This window comes from Equus quagga, chromosome 4 (assembly GCF_021613505.1).
Source record: "Equus quagga isolate Etosha38 chromosome 4, UCLA_HA_Equagga_1.0, whole genome shotgun sequence".
Classification (NCBI taxonomy): domain Eukaryota; kingdom Metazoa; phylum Chordata; class Mammalia; order Perissodactyla; family Equidae; genus Equus; species Equus quagga.
This window is the reverse complement of record NC_060270.1, coordinates 82,585,565-82,613,210: the sequence shown is the minus strand read 5'-3', so window position 1 is coordinate 82,613,210 and position 27,646 is coordinate 82,585,565. Positions and strand designations below refer to the sequence as shown.

General features: G+C 38.7%; 1 protein-coding gene across 1 annotated transcript in view; it reads left to right on the top strand.

The window, feature by feature from the left end:
* The window catches only part of NXPH2 (neurexophilin 2), a 118,927-nt gene extending 92,648 nt beyond the window's left edge, over window positions 1-26,279 (top strand). Inside the window, exon 2 of the mRNA XM_046659466.1 lies at window positions 23,954-26,279. Coding sequence (XP_046515422.1) covers window positions 23,954-24,697 — 744 coding nt within the window. The 3' untranslated portion in view covers window positions 24,698-26,279. The remainder of the gene's footprint in view (window positions 1-23,953) is intronic.
* The last annotated feature ends 1,367 nt before the right edge of the window (window positions 26,280-27,646 follow it).

Sequence of the window (27,646 nt, the reverse complement as noted above, 5' to 3'; positions counted from 1 at the left end):
TACAGAAAATTACTTTTATTGTCTATTAGTTTATATTTTTCTTCAATAGCATGCATTATTTATTTTTTCAAATTAGTAATGTAGGTTTAATGTAGAAAATAAAACATAGAGATAAGTACAAAGAAGAAAATAAGAAATGCCAAGAATCCGTTATCCCAAGACAACCAGTCAGTGTTTTGGTATGTTCTGCCAATAATTTTTAATGTTTGTATAAATTGTTCTTTTTGCAAAAGTGTATGACTGTTACCCACTTAGCAGTATTTAATCTTTCATGCTATTAAATGTTCTTTATTTACATTATTTTAATGAATCCTCATATAAATTATATTTTCATACTTCCATTAAATGTAAATACTGTATATTTTTGCCATTATGAATAATGCTATAATTAACATGCTTGTACATAAATTGTGTGCATTTCTTTTAAATTTTTAATGAATTTTAGGAGGTATAATTTACATAAAATAGAATTAAACTGTTTAAAAAATACAGTTCCAAGAGTTTTGACAAATGTGTACATGTGTATCATCACCACCACAATCAAGGTACAGAACTTTTCCGGCACCTTGAAAACTTCTCTGAGCTCCCTCCATGGCCAGCACCACAACCAACCCCTTGGTCAAAAGCAACCATTGATCTGCCTATAGATTAGGTTTGCCTGTTCTAGAATTTCGTATCAATGGAATCATACTATATATATGTATATGTATGTATGTATGTATGTATATATTCTTTTATTTTCTGAATCAGTAGTTTGCTCCTTTCTATGCTGAGTAGTATTCCATTGTATGAAATTATCCATTTATATTTCTCTATAGAGAATTATTTTTTTATCTAATAGTTATATTGTTTTTATTTTCAATTTGATTATCCATTATTTTCCATTTGATTATCCCTTATTTAATTGTCCATATTTGATTGTCCATTATTTGGACATTTGGATTGCTTTCAGTTTGGGGCTGTTATGAATAAAGCTGCTTTAAACATTTGTGTTACAGTCTTTGGACATATATACTAATTTCTCTTGGGTAAATACCTAGGAATAAAAGTGCTGGGGCTCAGTATAGGTTTATCTTTAACTGTATATGAAACCGCCAGATGGTTTTCCAAAGTTGCCTTTTACATTTACTTTCCCACCAGTAATGTCCAAGAGTTTTAGTTGATCCACAGCTTCACCACATTTGATACTGTCTGTCTTTTTAATTTTAGCCATTCTAGTGGGTATGGAGTGCTATCTCATGTGGTTTTAATTTTAAGATTGAGTTGAATGAGTTCTTTACTATAGTCTGGATACAAACCCTTTGTAAGATAAATGTGTTGTGAATATGTTTTCCCAGTCTGTGGCTTTTCTTTCATTTTCTTGACGGCATCTTTCAAAGAGCAGACATTGTTAATTTTGAAGATGTACAATTTTACCAATTTTTTTTTCTTTTATGGTTCCTGTTTTTTATATCCCAGCTAAGAAAGTTTTGCTTTGGTCAAGGTCTTGAAGATTATTTCCTATTTTTTTTCTAGAATTCTTATAGTTTTTAACTTTTACATTTAGGTCTAAGAGCCACTAGATCCAATAACTAGATAATATAATTTATAATTATGATGATAATGTAATTATTAGATTCAATAATTATTGTGTATGGTGTAACAAGTTTATTTTTTTGTGTGTGGCTGTCCAGAGGTTCCAGCACCATTTGTTGAGAAGACTACTCTTTCCCCATTTAATTACTTTGGCACTTTTATCAAAAATCCATTGACTATGTATAGAGATTTATTTCTGGGCTCTATTCTGTTTCATTGATCTATATGCCTTTCCATGTGCCAGTACTTTAGAGTATCACTTTGCCTTAGGGCAAATTCCTAAACATGGAATATTGGGTTCGAAGGTATCACAGTTTTTAAAACTATTGATTCGTATGCCTAAATTTCTCTCTAGAACGATAGCATCTGTTTATTTTTGAAGGCATTTACCCAACCTTCAACATTGGTTGTTTCGCTTTAAAAAAAAATCTATGCCAACTTAGTTATTGGAAAATATTATATCATTATTTTTAAATGGATATCTATCTGTTTATCACCATATTCATTGGCTATTTGTATGTCTTTTCTTGTGAATTATGTATTTTTATCATTTGTGTATGTTTCCATTGTGATTTTTACCACTTTTCTTAATGATACATAAAATCTCCTTATATGACAAGGCTATGAGGCTTTTTTCAATCATGTTTACTCAAAATAGTTTATCCTTTGTGTATGCATTTTAACTTCATTAGTCAGGTTTCTGATATCAAGAGGTGTTTAATATTTATTATATTTCTGAATGGACTTTAAAATCATTTATCACATTGTCCAAAAAATCCTGTTGTGATTTTTAGAGCAAATTACATGAAATATGTACATTTATTTGGGCAGAAGTGATACCTTCACACTAGCCATTCTTCCCAGTGGAACACCTGATGTGTCACCATTTAAAGTACACTGCCTCTGTTTCTCTTGGTAGAGTTCTGTAAATTTCCTCACCGAGGTCCTCGACAATTTGTGTTATGGTCATTTCTACCTATGTTAAACTTTATGTCTCTGCCATGAACAGTATCTTTTTCAAGTTACATTTTAACACTTAAAATATAGGAAACTATTTTTGCTTATCGATCTTTTATCTAGCCACTTTGCTGGACGAGTCTCAAATTGGAATCCTTTTTATTTGATTTCCTTGGATCTCCTATGTATGCAACTTATTTTTCTCAGTGGGTAATGATAATTTACTCATTTTGTTGCCAGGAGTTTTCCCAATTATCTTTCTTTATGCTTTATTGAATTGGCCAGAACTTCAGCAACAATTTTAAATAATAATGGTGGTAATGGGTATGTGATCTTAAAACCTCAAATATCATTTGCAGACCATACAAAAGTATGTTAAAAATGATGGGGCCTGCCTGGTGGCATGGCGATTAAGTTCACACACTCTACTTCGGCAGCCCCAGGGTTCACAGGTTCAGATCCCGGGTGCGGTCCTATTCACCACTCATCAAGCCATCCTGTGGTGGCATTGCACATACAAAATAGAGGAAGATTGGGACAGATGTTAGCTCAAGGCCACTCTTCCTTAAGCAAAAAGAGAAAGGTTGGCACAGATGTTAGCTCAGGGCCAATCTTCCTCAACAACGACAGAAAAAAGTGTGTTAAAAATGAAAGTAACTTGAGACTGGGAGAAATAGAGAAGTTGTCTGAGTTAACGCTTAGTTGGTTTATGAATTTCCCTCATAACCTCAGATACTCTGCTTCAACGTGTTGAGTGATGAGGACAGAAAAATTCACGATCTGTGTTAGTTTTCTAGGGCTGCCATAACAAAGTACGACAAACTGGGTGGTTTAAAACAACAGAAATTTATTCTCTCACAGTCTGCAGGCTACGAGTCCAAAATCAAGGTGTTGGCAAGAGCACGCTCCCTCGGAAGCCTCTAAAGGAGGATGTTTCCTTGACTCCTGCAGCTTCCGGTAGCCCCAGGCACTCCTTGGCTGGCGGCAGCATAACTTCAATTCTGCCTCTGTCTTTGGAGATTGTGCCTGTGTATCTCTATCTTCACATGATATTTTACTGTGAGTTTTTTCTTCTCTTCTTAGAAAGATCCCAGTCGTACTGGATGAGGGCCCACCCTAATGATGTCATCTTAACTTGATTACATCTGCAATGATGTATTTTCAAATAAAGTTGCATTTGCAGGTACTAGGGGTTAGGACTTCAACATATCTTTTTAGGAGAACACATTTCAACCCATAACACGATCATAGGTGCAGGCTGTTCTGTCGATGGGGAGTCCTCATGGTTAGAAATCCCTTCCTGTTACCAAGCCACAGTCTGCCTACCTCTTATCTCCATACTGAGACCTAGAGCAAACCCGCTAAGAAACTCACCTGGCTTCTGCTGGACAGCCCTTCAGATATCCCAGAACAGCTCTCATAGCTCACTGTTTAAAGGTAGTACACCTTTGATGAAAAAAAATGCAGTCAAGAATCTCAAAGTTATATGACAACCACATACCGCCAGTACCACCACTGATGGAGGATACTTCAGTGGTGCACACAGTAAGGCTGCGCTGTGGAACTTGTGAGTTCTGAACATCCTGGTCCTCATTCTCATCGATTGTCTCAGAAGATAATCCCTAATACTGAAGACTCACAGGGCATCAGAGCATCTGAATTGATCTTTATGATAGCCAATCCAACCTACTTGCAGGTGTGGACCTCACCTTACGTTTTTAGCCTGACCAAAGGCTAGTAACAGAAAGAGCCCCAAACTTTTGTGACAGTGAGTTGGTGAGGAAATGGGTGATCCGCATTTATATTTTTTAACCTTCTTTTAATTGACCACGGGGGCCAGAACAGATGGCAGCTCCCAAGTGTTTCAGCTGTGTTAAGAGACAAAGCATGAGAAACAAGTACCTTCACAGGGCAAACCATGAAAGCAAATCAAGCAAAGACATTAAAAAGGAGATAATATGGAAAAGAGGCAAGTGGGGTATTAAATGTTTTCATCGTTCATTCCTTCTTTGCAACTTCTTTTAAAAAAGAGAATATGCATGAAATGGAAATATAACTTACATCCACAGTATAAGAAGGAACAGAAAGTTTAATTTATTTGAAAGAAGGCTTTCTTGAGCTTCTGACAACAGACTAAAGAAACCAGCTCTCTTCTAATTGTTTCATCCGCTGCTTCCTCTGCTCTTGACGTGATTCCTTTATAAATATTACAAATCTCCAAGTATTCTGAGGCACACACTTTTTAGAATTAGGTCATATCAAGATGAGAAGTGAGATATATTTAAAGATCAAATAAGCTATGTATAAAATGACGTCTGTTGTGTGCATATTAAGTAAGTAAAACCCAGAAATCATGAATTTCACCTGCTTCCTGTTGGTCTGGCTTAACCGTGTGTGCTCAGTCATTTTCTACTTTTTAGGCCTCTGTTCAGGATTAACCTTTAAGAATTCTCTTCAGGGGCCAGCCCAGTGGTGCAGCGGTTAAGTTCGTACGTTCCGCTGCTCTGCGGCCCAGGGTTGGCCAGTTCTGATCCCGGGTGCGGACATGGCACTGCTTGGCCAGCCATGCTGTGGTAGGCGTCCCAGGTATAAAGTAGAGGAAGATGGGCACGGATGTTAGCTCATGGCCAGTCTTCCTCAGCAAAAAGAGGAGGATAGGTGGCAGTAGCTCAGGGCTAATCTTCCTAAAAAAAAAAAAAAAAAAGGAATTCTCTTCAGGCCACAAAGGTGCCCGATTAAGACCCAAGACAGATAGGAATTCTTAGACACAGCCAATAGAGAGATGGTTACATAGCATTGGAGTATAGTTATTAAAGCTTCTCTTACACATATTTTGAACGTCACTGAAATATATAAATGGACCAAACTGTATGGTGGCTGATGAGGAACTAGCGTTGGTTCCTCGGTGGTGTAAACACAACCTTGGAATCTTGTGGAAGTCACACCAGCGGCCTGGACTCAGGTGATCGGCTATAGGGGAGCCCAGGGATTGGGTCTGGACTTTTCAAGAACCTGCCTCGACAAGGGCTATGAAATCCTACAGGCAGGGTTTAGGCAGACCCCAGGGCTTTGTGTGGGGTCCATAAATCAGAATGACTCAGGGCTGAACCATCCAGGCTAATTCTGCAGATCTCTCCACACAGAGACAACTTTGTTCAACAAAGTTCTCACGATCTCTTCAGCACCTGCGCACTGTGGCTACATCTCTCTCCTCACAGAGTTACACATGTCCTCCAGGCTCCAGCTGTTGACTGCATAAAAAACTACCCTCAAAATTTGATCTCTGCAAGTGACAGCTGATTTAGTGTATGTTGCGGATCTGAAATTTGGACGGGCTTAGTCGGGTGATTCTCCTGCTCCAAGAGGCATTCGCTGGGATCACTTGGAGCTACTCAGCTGCCAGTTGAATTGGTCTGAAGATGGCTTCACTCACCCACTTGGAAAGGGGTGGCTGGTAACTTGGACTCAGCCGGGCTCCTTTCCTTCTCCATGTAATTTCAGAGCCTCTACATATGGTCTCTCTAGAAGAGTAATTCAGCTTCCTACCTGGCTGCTCAGGTTCCACGAGTGCCTATATTAGAGAGTTATAATTTGGTCACAATAGTGATGATTATCTTCCCTGATAATGGGTGTATTTAGACAAAAGGAGTTTGGGGAAGAGGGAGCATTCAGGCAGAGAGCATATTTGCTTTTAGAATGAAGATAGATTCAGGAAACCTATGACTAGCCATCATGCATTCTGATAAGAGACTTCAACATTGGCCCGGTGGTGTGGTTTGGTGGTGGTGAAGTTCACATGCTCCACTTCGGCAGTCCAGGGTTCGCAGGTTCAAATCCCAGGTGCAGATCTACACACCATTCATCAAGCCATGCTGTGGTGGCATCCCACATACAAAATAGAGGGAGATTGGCACAGACGTTAGCTCAGGGCCAATCTTCCTCACACACACACAAAAAAAAGACAATTAATGTCAACGAACACATCAATCACATTCAATCTGTGCATGCTAGAAGCTGGCATGATCATCTTAAGATGCTGAGTAATCACGTCACAAGTCTGCCTCCAGGTCTTTATTTGCATTTAACTGTCTGTGGCAATATTGGAAAGAGCACTCAACTGGGAATGTGGAGACCTCAGTTCTAGATCTGTTTCTTAATTTGAAGGGCCTCAATTTCTTAACCTGTATAATTCTGCAGTTGGAGTATATTTGCCTCATGAAAACTAAATGAATATTCATTAAACACTTCCTACAAGTGACACACTCAACTTGATGTCCAAATCATCTGACCCTGCCTCCTTCTGCAGTATCACATTGTGCCCTTCCCTCTGCGCCTCCACCCCAAACTGACTGCCTCATCCAGCTCTCGGGATTCACCGAGCCTTATCTGGCCATGAGGCTTCTCACACGCTGCCCGTCTGCCCACAACACTCCTTCTGTACTGTCCCTGCAGCGAGCTCCAACTCATTCTCCCCATGTGAGCTTAGACCTCCTCAGGACCATCTTCCCAGGCTACCTGCTCTAAAGTGACCCACCCTAATCGCTGGTGCACCTCCTATTAGTTCTCCTCCCTGCATCCCCCACAGTTTGTATTTATTTTGTAAATGCATTTGTTTACAAATTTTCTGTCGATCTCCTCCACTAGACACTATGGTCCATAAAGCAGGAGCCGTGACTGTCTAATTCACTATTGCATCCCATTGTCCACCCCAGTGCCTGGAACGTACAGGTGCCCCCGAAGATAGGTGTGGAATAGATGTTATAGGAGATTCAAAACAATTTGCAATCTAGTGAGAGGAGTTAAAACAGGCAGAATATTAATATGCCTTAAGAGAACCATGAGCAAAGTTCTCTGATGGTTTTCAAGAGGAATTGAAAGAAGGTCATAGAAGCTACTGCATAGGAGTAAGTGGAGCACACATTGGAAAGGCAGAGGAGGCAGAGCTGGAAGGACCTTCTTCACCATTTGAGAAGTCTGAACTTTATTCTCAGTGCAGTGGAATACCCTGACAAGTTTGTGCAGTGGAGGGACAGGGCCTGGTTGTGTAAAGGTCACTCTGGATGCTGTGTGGAGAGTGGATTGAAAGGACAAGGTTAGACACGAGGTTCTGAAACTGTCCAAGAGAGAGCTCCCATTGTTGATGGAGGAGATAGTGGAGGTGAAGAGAGGTAGACAGATTTAAAATAGCTTTGGGAATAGAATATAGGAATTAGTGATCAATTAAATGTGGGAGGATGAAAACAAGGGAGGGCTCAAGAATAACTCAAGGTTCTGGGTTGAGTTACTAGTGGATGGAGACACACTAGATGGAAAAGATTAGGTGACAGAGGGAGGAGACTGTGTTTGCAAGAGGGAAATCAGAAGGGAAATAAGCACAAATGACCCTATCATCACATGAGGGGTGGACACTGTTGAGGATAAGTTCATATTTCAAGTTTCTGAGTCTCTGGGTAACGCTGTTTTCTGACCACTTCCTCCCTCTGCCATCACTTCAAGCAGCCCCATCCATTCCACTGAAAGTTCTTACATTAGGGAATGATACCTGCATGGTCTGTACATCATAGTTGCTCAGTAAGCACCAAGGTGAGCCAAGATTAATTGACAGGCTGATTAGATCTTGTCTTAATGCTCCCCTATACATAAAGAGCTAGTGAAGCACTGATTGCTCCTCCTTCCCCAATAACACATTCAGAAGATTTCCACTGGTTATTAAGTATTCTGGCTTATTTAATAGGTTTTTAAATATGTCTACAAAAGCCAAATGCAGTACAGTGGAACATTCACTTGTGTGATTTAGGTCCAGAACACGTTTAGTCTGAAATAATCAGATCTCCGTATCTTACCTGAATAACTTCTTCCTTAGTCCTTTACTTTGACATGGACACTCCTGGAAAAGCTTATTCTCTCCTTGGCAATTCAGTGGATGCTGTGCTGATTCTCCCCTGGATGCTGGAGGACACTCTTCATAGTAATCTTTCTCTCCCTGTCTCTGTTTAAATAGAATAAGCCCCAGCCCCACTTTTTCCAAGTCCCTTCCTGACTCTGACCATGCCCCTCAGCCAAGCCCAACCACCCTTCCCTCCTGGATCCCAGAGGCTGAGGTTGTTCCTGAGTCTCCAAGGGCCAGAGCTGCCAGGACCTCCTCAGGAGCTGTTTTTGGCATCCCACTTTGTTCCTTGCTCAAGCACAGCTCTTCTCTCCAGGTTCCCTACGAAAATCAGTTAAACTTCATGAATTTGTTCCCCCATCATTTTAAAATATGTCATCCTTTGGGTACAGGCCAGGAATGATTCTGCAATACATAAAACCTCAGGGGAAGATTTAACCAAGTCACTAAGTAAATATTGAAATGAGATTGGTGCTTTATGGGGGAGGGTTACACTTTTTCAGCAACATATTTTACTAAGTGTGTACTTCATTTAGACACTGTGCGGGGCCTTTGGAATACAACAAAGAATAAGAAAATGTCACTATCCTTGAGGAGTTTAGCCTAATGAAAGGAGACCAGCTGGTTCAGGAGCATAGTGGTAGGGGCCCAAAAGGTAGGGAGTGACCAAGTGCATCAGACTGTCATAGACACTTCATGAGGAAATGCTGCTGTGAACTATTTTGAGGTTGATGTGACTCCAACGATCATCTGTCACCTCTGATTTCAAATTTCATGTTTATTTTAATGTCCTTATTGCTCTCATTCATGAAGCCTATAATCATAATTGTTACATGTTTGAACTCATATAAAACTGTGCATTAATAATCGGCATTGGCATCTCTTATATATCCTGAGATCCTACAAAAGCTTACTTTAGGGTAAAAAGGTTGTACTGCTCTGAAAATGTGGAAACACTGCTCTCAGTAATAGGGAGCTGTTTAAAGGCTCACAACTGGATCACAATCAGATCTTAGAATATTCACTGGGCCACATGCCTAATGGGTGCGTCTTGACACGAAATGTTTGCAAGGCAGAGCCTGGGCCACCTCCTGTGGTCCTGAACCTTCTCCTCATCCCAGAACAGTCCTGTCTGACCTTTCTAGGCCTTCTGAACCAGGTGTGCGGAGAGGTGTTGGGGGCAGAGAATGGAGGGGAGGCTACCAGGAGATTGCCAGAGCGACAGAAGATACTTCGATTTTGACATTGTTTGCAAATTATTGCAGACACCAAGAAATAATCCACAACCGATCTTAGCTAAGTATCCAATGGCTGAAATAAAGCTCCCAATATCTATACCGAGCTGTGCCGGTTGTCAGCAAAGTACAAAAGTTCATGGAGTTGTGCAAGCGGAACATCAGCTCTGTAGATTATATCAGGAAGAGTTATAGTCAGTTGAGTTATGGCAAAGAAGTCATGATGTCCTCCAAACCCTTCTCCCATTTTTTAGAATTCTTAGCCTTATTTTTAACTGCCTCTTACACTATCATGGAGGAATCATACTCTGTTTTACAAAGTGTGAAACTGGTGTTGTATACTTTTCATGATTCAATTGAAGTGCACCTGTCTGTTAGAAAGCTGGATATATAGATCTTGAACTCCAGATAAAGCCTGGGCTAAGGGTGGAGATCTGTGAGCTAATAGCAGCTTCAAGGTGGTGGACGAAGTCATGGTAATGATTACTACTTGACGGTAATAGAATTCTGTCTTTTTTATAACACTCTGTAAATTAATTCTTTTAATAGTTGCTACGAACTCTTTCAAATAGGATTTTAAAATGTTTTGATTTGGCCTTCATTATTCTTCTCAAATTATCATTACCTATTATTCAGTTCCATTCTCCCAAAACTCCTCATCCCCAATCTCCACTATTGTTCCTACTTGACTACTTTATCGACTAAATTTTATTTAAGATTCAAAACATTTCCCAAAGTGGCCTAAGAGTAAAGCCTAAGGAAATAAAAAGGTGTGAAAGGTCCAGGATGTTACAGACTGCCAGTCAGATTTATGTGTTCAGTTTTTATTGGGCACTTATTGTGAATCAAGCTCTGTGATAATGCTGGAGACATAAAGGAGAGCAAGATAGAGTAGCTGCCATCAAGTAGTTTACAAGAGGGAGAGTCAAGTAAAAAATAAATAATACTAGTAAACAACATGACAAGTGCAGTGATCTGAACTTTCACAGTTTACTCTGGGGACATCATGGAGACACTGAACTTGTGATGAAGTCAGCATCAAGTATCCCTATATTAGGTTCTATGGAGAATATAAGAAAGCAAGAGGCATGATTGAGTCATGAAAATAAGATTTTCACATGTGAACACAATTATTAAAATCAAAAAGCAATGTATCCGAGTTCTCCAGAGATACAGAACCAGTAGCATTGAGAATGATAAACAGATATCTAAGGAGCTGTATTTCAAGGAATTAGCTCTTGCGGTTGTGGGGGCTGGCAAGTCCGACATCCATAGGGCAGGCCCTGGAAACTCTCGGGCAGGAGTTGATGCTGCAGTCTTGAGGCAGAATTTTATTTTCCTCACGGAAACCTCAGTTTTGCTTTCAACACATTTCAACTGGTTGGATGAGACCCACTCACATTATCCAGAACAATCTCCTTTACTTAGAGTTAATTGATTGCTCTGGAGAAAACACCAAAGGGGTGGCTGGACAACTTTGCTAAAGACATTGAGTGTGTGACACATGGATCCAATCAACCATCTGAGCAGAAATCAGAAAGAGAGATGAGGTTATCCAGAAAAGATGTGTGGAGGGGGCTCCTGTACGTGGCTTGGGTCCCCATGAATTACACAGGAAACTGACAAGATTCTGAGAATTTCATACCACCAGAAATGTTGCCAGCCTAGACTGAAAGGCATAGAGAAGGGTAAAAATGAAGAAACAAAGACTCTGAGGGCAGAGCCATGGATGCAAAGACCTGGGCTCATAAGACCTCCTTGAACTACCATGGCGGAGCTGCCACCCCAGCAGGCCTAGGGAACAGTGAGCTTACTCCTGCCCAGAATGATCCAAGAGCCTTCTGATTTGGACTTTGATGACAAACGCTGGAAGAGTGAAGTGTCCTTCAAGATCTAGGGAGGAAGTCTAGAGGAAATTGGCACTTCTTTGAATTTAGATTTTACTCTTAGTAATAGCAAGATTTTATCTTCCAGAAACTTGAACTATTATGTTGTAACTAAGTATAACATATTTGTCTTAAAAATAAAGATAATATATAAAATATGTATTATTTATATTACACAGAGAAAAATATGAGTTAATATTAAAATATTAACAGTTGTTGCGAGACTTTAATTTTCCTCAATTTTCCCAGTTTCATTTTCTAGAATAAACTTCTTTTAATTTTGTAATGAGAAGAAATTTATAAGACAAATATATTATATTATGTTACATATATATATTAATCAAGGGTTTTTGGTGCCAGGTCCATTAGGGTATTAGCATGGAAAGAGCAATGACCTGACACGAAAGACCTGATTTCTAGATTTATTGCTGCCTCTTGATACTTGGACCTTGAACAAGCCACGTAAGCTCTCTAAGGCTATTTACTGCCCTACATACCTCACAAAGTGGGTGTAAGAATCAGATGAGATGATTTACGAAGACTCTGTAATTCTCAGTATAACCATCAGGAAAGATTATTTAAAAAATAATTTTAACACAATTATCAGTTTCATATACACAAGTAATATGCATTTGTGTTTTTTATTGAATAGATATTTTATAGCATGTAAACTGTCCTTGATTTTACAAAACATATTTATGTTGGATCATAATAAAGCAGCATATTTATGTAAGATCCTGTAAAAGTCCCCAATAGACTGTGAATGTTTACATTTAAATGAAATATCATACTATGTGCCTAAGAAAGCTTGAAAAATCATTTTAAATTAACAGATGTCATGTTTGGTGAAAGAATGTAACCAATAAATGCTGACATTGAACTGGGAGAAAAAAAGAAAGTCAACTGATGGTAGATGTTGACTACATTTACAAAACACATTCACAGCAACATCTAAATTAGTGTTTGAGTAACTGAGTACTGTAGCCTAACCAAGTTGACACATAAAACTAACCATCACAGGCAGTATGTGCTAACTGCTGTGTTAATGGCACCTGATGATTGAAGCATCAAATGGATTTGCTGGTAAAATACAAAGCCATACACACGTGCACCTCTCCTAACCCCTGTCTCCTGCCTCCTCCCAACCCCCATGTTTCTTCATCCCACTTTGAAACTCTGCCTAAACTAACAGAAAAACAATAGCTGGCATTTCCATGGCTCACATGACTGCTCTTCCTCTGTTGCAACTTTCCTTTTTAGGTGCCAACATTTAGAGGTCAAGACACAGATCCATGTTGTCTCTCCCAGGCCATTATATTTCACAAGTATTTATCTGTTCCTGTCATGTGAAGCTCTTCTCTCTCATCGAAAGCTTGGACGGGGTTGTAAGGACGCCTGGGTGACAGGGGACAGTGCCACTTACCATGCTGAGTCATTTATTCCTTAACAGCCAAAGGACTGTTTCTATCTATTAGATTATCAAAAGAATACCTTGTTTGACTTTGCAAAACTTGCATTAAATGAGACTGCAATCTGCCCATTTTACTCAGGAGTGCTGGGCGATGTCATAACATTTAGCAGCCCCCTACCATGAGGCATCTTTACCGTCTGCTTCTAGACTATTCATAATTTCTTAAGGAGCCCCTTTTATTCAGCTTGCTGATACAAAATGAAATCTACGTTTTCTTTCACACCATTTTCCTTAAATGTTTACAGAAATTATGGCATGTGCATGCACACATGTGTTTCTACATATGACATTTCTGTGTGTCAGAGTATGTGTGTCTGTATGATTTTTTTCAGAGGTTGTGTCACTGATTTTCCAGTTACTGTGATCTGGATAAAATAAGAATTGCCAAATTTAACCTTAGCGATAACACTACTGCCAAGCATTGCAATCTAGCTTTTTGGCTCTTACTGCTAAGATTTCTGTCTTCACATTTATGTTTCCTGTTAGTTCCTGTATCAATTTAGAAAAATGTAAAGGGTAGCTATTCAAAGATAACTGGAAGGTAAAATGAATTTGCTGTTCTCAGCAGAAAGGGTATCCACTGTTTAGCTTTCTTCTCCTAAGCAATCATTTGTTTGTCGACTTGCAAAATGAGTTTTGAAACAATGCCACATTATGCCACAAATTATTAATAGGTGCAATTAATACATTGATATATGTTTGATTCTGTCATTCTTCATTTCCTCTATGTCGTTCTTCTTTTAATCTGCTGTGACAGTTCTGTAATGGAGCACAAGAAATAGGACTTTAGGGCAAGCCATACTGCTAATCATCAGTATAGCATTGTGTGTTGTCCAGCAGATGTGTGTTGCTGTTTTGACAACAGGGATGATGTTCTGTAAAATTTCTACCCAGAGAAAATGCTTTCCAAGATTCATTTACAAGCAAAAAATGTAATGGGATGCTGAGTTAATCATGACAAGGTTGGGTTTTTGTTTTGTTTTTGTTTTCTGCTGAGCAGGTTGTCATTTTAGTTTTAACCACAGGATACAGGAGAGAATTGTTAAAGCAATCCAATTATGTAAGCTATATATAAGCAACAAAAATGAGGCTTTAGACCACCTTTCATTATTGGTTCTATAGTTCTTCAGCTGTAATGGGATCTGCAAGCCACCTCTAGATTGTATAACTGGTCACTTCGGGGTTCTTGGCTTAAACTAATACCCCCAGTGAAATAATTAATGGCTAGCTATATGGATTCCATCATGAATAACATCATAAACAGATCTATTAAACAAACAGTTATTCTTTCAAACTGGCGCTTAACAATTGTCACTCTGAAAGAACATTAATAAATGCTTCCAGGGTATCCAAGGAGGGCAAGCCAGGTGCCTTTAAAAAATATTTGTACAGATCTGTAGCAATTTATCTCCTGTGGCATATTCCAGTCCTGTTATTAAAGAAAAGCCAATTCTCCCAGCTTGTTACAAATCCACAAGTTTGGAGCATTCAGCTCATTCTTCCTGATGCTGGAAGTCATAATTTTTTTCTTTCAGGATAGAGGTCTATATATTTTTGGTGTAATATAAAATAGATAAGAGTATGGCCTTCCTTGTTAATAGTAGGTGATCTATTCAATCTATGCATTGTGTATTATATCTATTACGGCAAGTGTTTCATGGTAAACCAGTATAGGCTGTAAACATTCTACATTCGGTGTAAACACAGAAAACTGAAAACATCCTCTTGAAGCATAGATGCCTCTTCAATATCATGATCACAGAAAAAATTTTAGGTTGTTTTGTTTTATCTTTCATTTAGAACATTCATAAGTTCTTGTGAAAATCATAGACATTGGTCAGATTTTTTATCTATTCGCATATTATTTTTAAAATTCTTTACTTTTTTATTTTTTGTTTTTTTTTTTTTTGAGGAAGATTAGCCCTGAGCTAACATCCACCGCCAATCTTCCTCTCTTTGCTGAGGCAGACTGGCCCTGAGCTAGCATCCGAGCCCATCTTCCTCTACTTTATATGTGGGACGCCTGCCACAGCATGGCTTGGCTTGTGGTGCCATGACCATACCCGGGATCCAAACCAGCAAACCCCGGGCCACCGAAGCAGAACGTGTATTCACATATTTTAACACACCTATAAACATAAAGGCAAACCTACATTATTTCAGAATATTCTTATTTACCCAGAGCATACTTAGTTCATTATCAAGTAGCATTGATATATATTGTATTAGTTATATAGAATTATAGAAAAGAGTTCTACCATAATTATGGCAAAGGTCTAACTGTCCCAGAACCCAAGAAATATATATTATAAATCTTCAACAGGTCTTAGGAGGTTTGAGGATGAAAGATGAGTCCTGCCAAGGTTGTCTCCTCCAGGCGCTGGACCTCCAAGTCAGGACTTCAACGTGACCCAACACTGGAGCCTCTTTATGGACGTGTACTTTCAGATTAAGATGAATAAGTTCTGAGGATCTGCTGTACAGCATGGTGGCTATAATTGATAATATTGTATCGAATAATTGAAATTTGCTAAGAGAATAGATCATAAGGGCCCTCACGAAAAAAAGGGTAACTATGTGAGGTGATGGACCTGTTAATTACCTTGATGGTGGAAATCCTTTCACTATGTAAACATATATCAAATCATTACAATGCACACTTAAAAATATTACAATTTTGTTTGTCTGTTATACCTCAAGAAAGCTGGGAAAAAATAAAAAGAGAAAAGAAAAGAAAAAAATTAGGCTCTATTTCTAAAAAAATATAACTATTGTGTTATAATGTTATCACACTCTCTGTAATTATAAACAAATCGATATACAATTTGGAATAAGAAAAAAGGAATATAAATACCAAGGTCGGTATTTAGTTTTCTTGTCACTAATTCATTCATTATCAACTATCAGCTAGTGAATCTTGGATTTCATTTTGCTCATCAGAATAAAGGTATTAATTACTTAATCCTGTTCACTCCCTGCACGGTTGCTTCCCCTGTTTAGAACTAGTGCTCCTTGCTTGCTATTGTACTGATATGTATATATCAGTATGAATATATCTCCAGGCCCTTATGACAACTGTAATTAAGTGAGATATTATTAAAGTGTGATTATTTAATCTTTCTTTTCCTTGCTCTTCTGCAAATCTCATGAAGATAGGGACTGTATCTGCCCTGTTCAGCAGTGTGCTCCCAGGGCCTAGGGCACACATGCTGCCCCTGGAAGGCATTTGATAAATATGTGTTTCATCACTGATTAAAAACGAATGCATGTTGGGGCTGGCCCAGTGGAATAGTGGTTAAGTTCGCACACTCTGCTTTGGTGGCCCAGGGTTTGCAGGTTCGGATCCTGAGTGTGGACCTACATACTGATCAACAAGCCATGCTGTGGCAGCATCCCACATACAAAATAGAGGAAGATTGGCACAGATGTTAGCTCAGGGCCGATCTTCCTCACCAAAAAAAAAAAAGAGAAAGAAAGAACACATTTATTTGTGACCACAGTTCTGGGTCTCCTCGCTTCTCCTCTGGACTGCAGCACTCACCTCCTTACACGTGTTCCTGCCCATTGACGCCCCCCCACACACACACTCTATTTCACTTTCCACCTTGCAGTCTCCTTTGTCTCTTTGAAGTGCAACTCCAATCTTCTCTTTTCACCATTTTACTGTTGAGAAGACCAGGCTGAGAGAAGGGACATGGCTTGCACAGGGAGATAGGACTGTAAGTGACAGTGCCACATTTCCATTCCACTGTTCCTGACCCCAACTCCTTCCAGTAAATCAAAGCACTGCTGTTTCCACCTCTCACTCCTTCCCACTTTGGTTTTACCTGTTCTGACTGAGTTCATTGCTGCTGCTTCTTTCATTCATTCCTTCCCTCTTGGCACAATTCTTCTGATTGGATAAATTCAGCCACCGGAAGGATGTGCCAACAGATTGTTTTCTACCGTACACAGACTTGATTGGGACACTCCGCTTCTCCTCCGAGTCCATAATTTGCAAGTATAGTGGAAGAGTACAGTAGCTTTCATGTAATTTCAGGTATGGGCAAATGTTAGTGAAGCAAAAAACTTATTCCTGCAAAAATAAAATAATTTTTCTGTGGAAGTGTTTCTAAACTGTCTTAGACTTTCCACTTTCTTAAAAAAGGTGTGTTAATGTCATCTAATCTCTTCTCACTAAATCGGGAGAGCTAAGTGCTAAGCTTCAGTTACTTAGGAAATTCAAGCCTCTCCTGCTCCCCTGGTGCCATGTAAGTGAAGAGTCAATATGTGCTAAATACCCGTGTCAATGAGAATTGTGAAACATCGGCCCGAGGCAGCAAGGCTGGGAGTGACATCTCTTCTGCTGGTATCTCTTCCAGTAAGAAAAAGACCACCTGGTGGGATTGCTAGAGGATAGAGCTACCTGGACTGGCAATGGTGTGATATATATTGAACGGAATTTGAACCCCAGAAGCTCAAAGCTTTAAATGCCCTTCACTTCCTTTCTAGTATTCGCTGAGTGTAGAGAAATCTCCCCACCCCACTCTGCAGTTTACAACACAGCCCCACATGAAGCTACAGGGAAGAAGCGAAGCTATCACAGTAATGGATGTATAGAAAAGGGTTATCCCGTAGTTACGGCCAAGATCTGACTGTCTTGGATCCCAAGGAACACCAAGTAACATTCATGGTGCTGCAGCATCCAGAGGACTACGAATATAGAACCCTCATTTATGAGGGTTTCTCTCATTGGCTCCCTTCCCTTTGGTAATCAGGTTGACCTTCAAAGAAAGCTCCATCTAAAGGTTGATCCTGACTCACTGAATGTGTAGAATCAAGGCCAATGGACTGCCTCCAAAACTGAGAAAAGGGACATTTGAATCTAATACAGTCAGCAAGTCATTCCAACCCTATGTAAGATATTTATAGAATAAGCTCTTCTTTATTGAGCTACCAATTATCAAAATGGGGCCAATTTTTAAGAAATGAATATTAAATAAAAATAAAATGGCAATAATGGTAATAATGACAGACACCTTTATAGCGTGTAATATTGCCAGAATAATTTATAAATAATGTATGGTTTCTTAAACAACTCAGGTTATTTTAGATGACTCAGTGATGCGGTAAAGAATTATAAATTGAAATGCTTGAGAGTTCCTGACTTTTTCAAAAAAATCAATCCTAAACCAAGTGCCACAAAATTAAATGTAAATTAAACTAAGCTTGTGATAACAAAAGTGTATAAGCCTTGTGAGAATTCTGAAAGCAAAACTTTAAAAAAAGGATCTTTTCTACCTAAGTCAGAAATTTAAATTAACATCAACAGTCATGTCATGTTGCTAGCATGCACCCTTGAGATGAAGTGTTGAAAATGGCACCTTACCCTGTGTTCTTCTTCCCCAAAAACCCATCGCGCCAGTCTAAGCGTGAGAAAAATATCAGACAAACTCAAATTGAAGGGCATTCTACAAAATGCCTAACAAGTACTCCTCAAAACGTTCAAGGTCATCAGAAACAAGGAAAGACTGAGAAACTGTTGCAGCCAAGACAAGCCTAGGGATTCATCAAGACCAAATGTAATGTGGGATCCTAGGTGGGATCCTGGAGCAGATAAGGAACAGTAAGGAAAAACTGAGGAAATCTGAGTAAAGTATGGACTGTAATTAATAATAATGTATCAATATTGGTTCATTAGTTGCGACAAGTGTACTATGATGCAAGAGGTTGGCATTATAGGAAACTAGGGACAGGGTATATGGGCACTCTTTGTACTACACAACTTCTCTGTAAACTAAAATTATATACAGATACAGCTGAAAAAATGATCTCCTGATATAGTATTTGCAGAGAAGATGCTTTTTAGTTTATAAATTATTTCCATAATTCGTGACTATTCTCACATCTGCTACTATAAAATTCATCACAGCTTCTCTGCCTCTTGGGAAAAAAAGGCATTTAATTATCAGTGAGATTCGACTCCAGCTTGTTACGATGAATGATTTGAACCTGTCAGCTTTTTCTCCCTAAAAACAAAAGAACTGGAATGAAATAGTCTTCTTCCTCGACTCCCTTCCTTCCACCTGCTTCATTTAATTGATGAAGGTTTGAGCTTTTATTAATCTTTTTCAGCTCCTCTGTAAGATGCAAAAAAAGCTAATATGATATCATTGTATCTAGCTAATGTGTGTGCTTTGTGAAATGGATACACCCTGCCAAGACATAAATTACTTAAGCTTTGATAAATGTGTTGAAATCAAGGAATGTTCAAACAGATAAAGCACAGCAATTCCTCTTTTTCACCCTTTTTTAAACTCCATTTTGTGCTAGCGGTTAAATGTTTTTGCATTATTATTGTAATATGATGGGACAAAAGACAGCAGTGATATCGACATTAGCACCGGGAGCCCCAGCAAGTACAAAAGCAACCGGAAGGATGCAGCCCTGTGTTTTGTAGATAACATCTAACAACCCTGCCCTGGACAGAGTGGTTTGCCAGCAGGTTCCCAGCCACCTACAGCCCTCTCCCTGCATGTGTATCAGGGAATCGTTCAGGAGTGAGGGCACCTGCCAGACACTATGTACTTACAGCTCCCTTTGCTGACTCATTTGCTTGGTTGAAATCAAGGATCAGCAAACATATTTTGTTGGCAAAGAGAGCTCACCTGTGCCTTTGATCTGACTATGACTCAGATGCCAGATGACTGAAAACACGAGGCAGCATTTGATTGATGCTCTGGGGTTGAGAAGGTTGATTTCTACTCAGTTGTTAATTTATCGTATGGCGCTGAACAAGTTGCTTGATTAAGCATTAATTGGTTTCCTGGAGGCCTGACAGTTCATATAACCCTTTGAAGACCATTCTTGAATAGGAAACATGGGACTATCCATTGGACCATGCAAGAACCATCAGTCATTGAATGCCTTTTGCCACAGGTTGGGCTCAGTAATTTCCATCCAGTCTTTTATTTAGTCCTTATAATCAACCAGCAAAGGAGATAGAAGTGAGAAAACAGGGGCTCAGGTCAGACACTTAAGTGAGGGTGATGAGATCATCAGGCACCAAATCCTGTGCTTTGTTCGCCATGCTGCTTCCATATTGGGAGTATATGGATGAGTAGGGGGCAGGGTTGTGGCTCATCCCAAACCTAGTCATCTCCGATTAGGACTCCTGAGGTTAAGCCTGAGCCTGGAGGAGTTAGCTCATACCACCATCCACATGGACCCAGTGTAGGAGAGAGTGTCCTCTCAGCAGTGATGCATTTTTAAATAGTGAGCCAGGGGGAGGGCTGGACAAGTTACACCAAAGAGAGAGGAGGTACAATTGTCAGTTCTTTAAGACAACTAGAAAGACATTTACCCTTTTAATTATACTCTTCTACCAATACATCATTACCTGATAGCTTGTTGAGATTTGGGTTTAGAGTGGGAAGTCAGCCCTTGTGAGAACTGTCCATGTATTTTAAAGTAATAAACAAACAGATGAAGTTATACACAGCTTTTCTCAGCTTGGCTAATGTTGTTGCCAAAGCAAGTTAAAAATGTGATGGTCTAGGGCAAAGAAAAAAAAATTTAAATATATGTATACACATCTATCTTTTGATCTAAAGAACTGCCAGTGTTTTCATTGGCAGAGAGAACAATTATAGATCTGTGCTCTTAGTTAAATTTTATTATTTTTTCTGTAGACCAACCTTAAAATCAAGGGTTCCTTGCGCAGATTTGACCCCAAAGAGTATTGTGTTAGAATCTATGTTTTAGAAATCAAATTCTGTTTTGAATTCTCGTATAGGGAATCTTTTCTGAAGCATTACAGAGCCTTTCTAAAAGCAAATAATCACTAAGATTTTTTCTCCTCTCGTATTTCTTAGGGTGAGTCACATATGTTTGGGTAATATTCTGTTAAAACATATATTATTAGAAAGAAAATCTTCAGATTTTTTAAAAAGTCTCAGTAAATAGCCATTTGTAATTATAATTATTGGGGCCAGCCCGGTGGCACAGTGGTTAAGTTCACACTTTCCACTTTGGTGGCCTGGAGTTCACTGGTTCAGATCCCGGGTGCGGACATGGCACCACTTGTCAAGCCATGCTGTGGTAGGTGTCCCACATGTAAAGTAGAGGAAGATGGGCACAGATGTTAGCTCAGGGCCAGTCTCTCTCAGCAAAAAGAGGAGGATTGGCAGCAGATGTTATCTCAGGACTAAGCTTCCTCAAAAAAAAATAATAATTATAATTATTATTAACATTATCATTGAGTAACCTCAGAACCATCATGACAGTAGCCCTTGAGATAAGAGAGGGATGTCATAATGTCCATCTCATAGAGAGGCCTATCATGTATTCTAAAATGCACCAATACCAGTTACCTTCAGACTGCATGATTGCAAAACTTACTTGTTGTTGAATGATGGGTTCAATGTTTATAGGTTTTCAATAGCGAAAAAGTAAGGAGAAAATTGGGCAAAGCAATAAATCAAGAGAAATGATCCAGGCAGGAAAAAATTCAGAAAAATGTGTAATGTAAAACAAACATTTTAAGAAAAAGAAAAGCATGTTGCTGCCGGTAGCAAAGAGTGTTTTTATACTTGTGGGTGAAAAATATTTTTTATTGGAAAATGGATCTTAGTTCTGCTAATGCAGTATTAATAGGCAGCGTGATGTGTATACGTTAAGAATTGAGATGTAAAAAAAAGCAGCAGCAGCAGCTAAAAGGAGAAAATGTCAGAAGGAATTTACCCTGTGAAAGAGAGGAAGGAAGGCAAGAGTGAGGGAAGAAGTGAGGAAGTTGTATGAAATAGGGGGCGAGAGAGCAGCAAGTAAATGAGCTCTTACATACCAGAGACTCTCAGCAAGTGGGAGGTCTGTCTGTCAGCAGGGACCAAGCAAGGAGCATCTCATGAAATACGGGAAACAGGTGAAAAATAGATAATAGACTCTGGGCAAAAAGAGTCATAATTACAGGGAAGAGAAATTGGACTTCGGTCAGCAAGGGGCTTCTTATCTGTCCATGTGTCCTTGGCCTGAGAGAGAGAGAGAGACAGAGAGACAGAGACAGACAGAGAGAGAAAGAGAGAGAGAGAGAGAAAGAGAGACAGGGCCAGGACACATCCCTTGGACCAGGCTGCATCTCATGTCATTACTGAAGTTGGTACTGAACTCTGTGGGCTATTACCATTGATCTGAATGAGGTTCTTGCACATCATAATTAAGAGTGATCAAAATAGAAAGCACTAGTTACAGTATCAGAAACACCCAGAATATTTTGAGCTAGAAATCCTGAGTAATGATCTCTCTTTTCCTGGTGGCTATGCCAGCCTTTCAACACCAGGAGTGAAAAAGAAGTATCAACTCGGAATGCGTAAGCTGCTGAGAGAAGGATAGTACAGATTTACTTTCTCAAAATAGTAAGCATGTGCCTCATATCAATTTGCCCTTCTGCCAAACCTCAGTAATTTCAGTGAAGAGAAAAGAATTTTTAAAAAATACTGGAAACGAGGAAGAGAAATCTTCAGGAAATTAATCAGAGGCCAATATATATATATATATGTACCCCCTTCCCAAGCAGTAAAAGAAGAAAAACCCACGCATACGTTGAAGTCCCTGGATTCCTACTCTCAGGTGATCTTGAGGATGAGGTACAGGTGAAAACACTTTTCAGAGAGCTCTACTGAAGCTTTAACTTCTAAACTTTTATGAATATATACAAGATAACCTCATGTTATTAACCTCTACCATATAGTCGAGTGCAATATTTATAATCCAGGCTATGTCTTTTTTCCTTTCAAAATTGGATTGAAAGCAATAATTTTTGTAGTAATCTGAGACTAGTTTTAGCAGGTGCTCTGCTAAGTTTGAAAGGATTGGAGAAACAATCCATAAACAACAGCCTCACTTCTTTGCCATCCTTTTCATCACGCTGACAGTTTTCTAGAGAATCATTACAGGAATGGTTTGTGCCGTTAGAGATAAGAGGCTATGTGTGTTTCCACTAGAAACCTCTGTTTTCCAGACTTTATAACTTATCCATAAATATTCACTCGAGGCAACAGTTTCATATATAATGATGCTGCCCCTCAAAATCCATATTCACTTAACTGAATGATTTTTAGAAATCATGGGGACTCTTACACCACAAAAAGAAGAAAAAGAAAAATCGAATACAAATAAAATGCTATGTTTCAGTGGGTATGATTTGAACCAAAATACTGTGAAATTCAGAAAACACATTCACATAACTCTTTCTTAGAAATTCTATCTTTCAGGATATAATTCACTTATAATAAAATTTATTAAATCCTGTACAGCCTGTTAATTAATTCAAAATGTTTCCAATTTATTTCTGTTTCTATAAAGGCAACTAAATTTGAAATTTTATTTTTTCAACTAAAACTTTTTTAGAACTTCCTAATTCTATCCACGCTTCTTTTTGGTTACAAGTTTCAGATGGAATTATATCAAAAGCTATGAAATTATATGATATAAGCCTTTAGATATAATAATATCCTTAAGATTTTACTTAAGCAACATCAATATCTTATATTCAGATGGTTTCTAGCTCCTCAGTAGAAACCTTCAGCATTCTAGAGCTGAATTCTATCTGAAAGAAAAGACCTCACAAATTTAATGGTTTTGTCAAGTGAGAGACGAAAATATACTACTTTTCCCAATCTGGAAAGATAGAATTGTAAAGATTAGGGAACAGAAACTAAAACCACATCAACCCATTAAAACGAAATACTCTCCTCTTAATCTCACCATTTTAATTTTTGTACTCACAGTTTTACTTTGCTTGAATTCACTTCTTGTCTTTTTACACTGTTGAGCCCAGCTGTGTGTGTGAAATGCTATTAGCAAGAATCCAAATAATATTGCAAGAATTTCCCTTGTGCTTTGGCTTTAGTACGTCTATGCTGAAAGCCTTATGTAAAGTTTATTTCTCTTTCTTCTTTTCAAACAGCTATTTTGTGACAGTAAAAGAGTGGTGCATGCCACAGAGGGGCTGGATTGGGAAGACAAAGATGCTCCAGGGACCTTGGTCGGAAACGTGGTGCACTCAAGGATCATCAATCCTCTGCGCCTGTTTGTTAAGCAGTCTCCAGTCCCAAAGCCCGGACACTTGGCATATGCGGACAGCATGGAAAACTTTTGGGATTGGCTGGCCAACATCACGGAGGTTCAGGAGCCATTGGCAAGAACTAAACGGAGGCCAATAGTAAAAACTGGAAAATTTAAGAAAATGTTTGGATGGGGTGACTTCCATTCTAACATCAAAACTGTAAAACTCAACCTCCTCATCACGGGGAAAATTGTTGACCATGGAAATGGAACCTTCAGTGTTTATTTCCGACACAATTCAACAGGCCTGGGCAATGTTTCAGTGAGTTTGGTACCCCCCTCCAAAGTGGTGGAATTTGAAGTGTCCCCGCAGTCTACCTTGGAGACCAAGGAATCCAAATCTTTCAACTGTCGCATTGAGTATGAAAAAACAGATCGGGCGAAGAAGACCGCCCTGTGCAACTTTGACCCATCGAAGATCTGCTACCAGGAGCAGACTCAGAGCCACGTGTCTTGGTTGTGCTCCAAACCCTTCAAGGTCATTTGCATTTACATTGCCTTTTACAGTGTTGATTATAAACTTGTGCAAAAGGTCTGTCCTGACTACAATTACCATAGTGAGACTCCATACTTATCTTCTGGCTGAGTCCTTCCACAGTGGTAGAAGTGAAGGATGGATATATATTTAATTAGAATGACCGAGAACCAAGCCCATCTCTTCATGGTAAAGGATCCCTTTTGTTTCTGCCAGTGACCCTTAGTTCCCTATAAGATTTTCAAATTAAAAAAAAAGAAAAGAAACATCTTTAAATGTGACACGTGTTTGTTTCATTCCTAAGTACCTTAATCTAAAGAGTCAAACTGTTCATGAAGCCATCACTTTCATATAGGATGGCTAAGTCCTCGAAACGCTGTTCCTCTAAAAGAAGCATCAGTGGTAGCAACATGTAACAGGAAAGAACCGAATTATGCATGTGATAAACATTGCTCTTGAGATGAGCCTGCCTTTGAAATATGTTTTGGAAGGTTACCTTAGAAATAGCGGATTCAGTAAAGAAACTGAAAAGATTGCATTTGATAGATGAATTGGATTTCTGACATCGAATTCTTTTTTCATTGCTGCCTCTTCCCCCACGTCTGTGCTGTTATCGATAGGAGAGATGAAGGGGTAAAATTTGTTTCAAAACTTGTGCGAAGTTACAGTGCCACTGTGGAACTAAATACATTATTATCTGAGCTCAAGTTGAGTGGAATGTGATTTAAACAATTAGCCCCGTCTTGGTCACCATCCTTAACAGTGTCATCTGAGTAGCAATATTAGTGTATAGGGAAAGCAAATCTGGATATATTATGTCAGTTCAACAGTAATGAAGATCCTGATGCTTTTAGATTTCTTTGCCAAATTCAGTGCTGTCAGATTGTCAAAAATATCATAAAATCTATATAACCTATAACTCATTCTATAATTTGATAGTGTGATTTTATATACATGTATAAAACTACTCTGAAATTGAGAGAAAGAGATTGTTTCCTAAGCTAGAATGGAAAAAAAAAATTGGAAGTGGAGGGAGGAAATTCCAAGATTATGGATTCATTATTCTAGCCTCCTGGATTAAGTTCTTGCATTTAGTTAATTATTTGAATGAGGGATGAACTTCTGTGGAAATAAAGAGTTATATTTAAAGATGACTAATTATTATTAAGTGCTAATAACCAAGATACGTGACTTACCAGGCTTTTGAGATTACTTCCAAGTTATTGTTGCTGCACAGTCGGGGCCCTTGTCCCTTTGTCTGAGCCGGTGGATGGTCAGCCTGTATCATAGAACTGCACGATCCCTTTGCATGAGCACAGGAGGAGGATCTGGCTGACCAGTAAAAGTTTTCTAGAACTTGTAAGATTCATGGAATGGCTACTCTGTTTACAATAGAGGTTAACATTTTTCCCCTTCTTCTCTGTAAAATATCGGTTCAAGCAACACATTAAATTGAGGACTGAAGGAAGACCAGTCCTAATCAACAAAAATGTTCTGACCACCTTGTTCAAAAAGCCAACAGCTCCGTTCTCTGTTTGCGTCTCCATTCCCTTCCTCTGACTGCTGATAGCTGCACAGTGTTTGATTTTGTCTTTTGTAAAAATTGTACTAGGCTTAGTGTGTGGTAGTACAGGCTTGAAATTTTTGCTCTGAGTTCATCGGGTGCTTTTGTAACTTTGTGGTTGGTGTGAAATATTTTGAGACATCTTTTTATTTTCATCTAGAAACAAGATTAAAATACTATTTATTGTAAAATATGTGGGAACCATATATGTATATATACTTAGAATTTTCTGTGTACAGAGAACGTATGCGTACACATTTCTATGTAAATAAAAAGAATTTGGTAAATCTGTCACATGACTTCAGGGTTTGTTTGGTTTTTTTTTTTAAACTGTTCTCATTTCTTTTCCTCACAAGCGTTTTGTGTGTGTGTGTGTGTATGTGTGTGTGTAATATCGACTGAACATTAAGATTTTCTGTATGTACATTTTTATTTATTTATTTATTTATTAAGATTTTATTTTTCCATTTTCTCCCCAAAGCCCCCTGGTACATAGTTGTATATTTTAGGTGTGGGTCCTTCTGGTTGTGGTATGTGGGATGTCGCCTCAGCATGGCTTGATGAGCGGTGCCATGTCTGCACCCAGGATTCGAACCAGTGAAACCTTGGGCCACTGAAGCGGAGCACACGAACTTAACCACTGAGCCACAGGGCCAGCCCCTGTATGTACATTTTAAATAGAGCAGCTTAGAGATGATAAAGTAGAGTAAAAGGATTATTCACATAAAGCCCTCTGAATGTAACCTCTCATCAAGTAAGAACTCTGTGTGAGCTACCGTTATGATTGCTGTTGTTATTGTGACAACATGAAATGCCATCTAAAAGTATCTGATGTTCAAAAGTTGAGTGATGTAAACATTACGTCCATACAAAGAAAAAAGACCCTGTAAATCAGTCTACACAATTCTTAGGTTTTAGCAGGGTTTGTGGAATTTAAAAAAATAAAAGAAAGTTTCCCTAGGCACATTTTTTTAATTGGAATAGAACATATGCCATGTATATTTTTAAGTCATAATTTCATTTCAAAGCCTACATGACTGTCAGTAATGGTATTTGGCACAGTGTAAATCAGGTCCCACTTCAACATGCAAATGCACACATTTCTGCAAAACCATTTTTGCCTTGGAGTGCTGCAGTTGAGGAAAAGGACATTCATGTTAGCTAATTTTACAGTCAGGAATTGTTCAAAAGTTAAAGGAACAGACCCTTTTAAAAATGAAAATTAGACTGATAGATTGAGCACCCACAACTAATATAATGTTATATGTCAATTATATCTCAATAAAAAAAACTTTTTTAATTAAAAAAAAAAAAACTAGCAAAATTTAATCTCCAGGAAGATGTCCAGCATCTTCTCAGGGTCTCTGTAGGCCTGCTGTTTACTAGAAATCAAACTCATTTGAGATATTTTCACTCCTCAGCAGAAACAATCTTTTTATTCATTAACACATAGAATCAGAAAAGAGACCACATTTCCATGACTAAGAACAATGTCA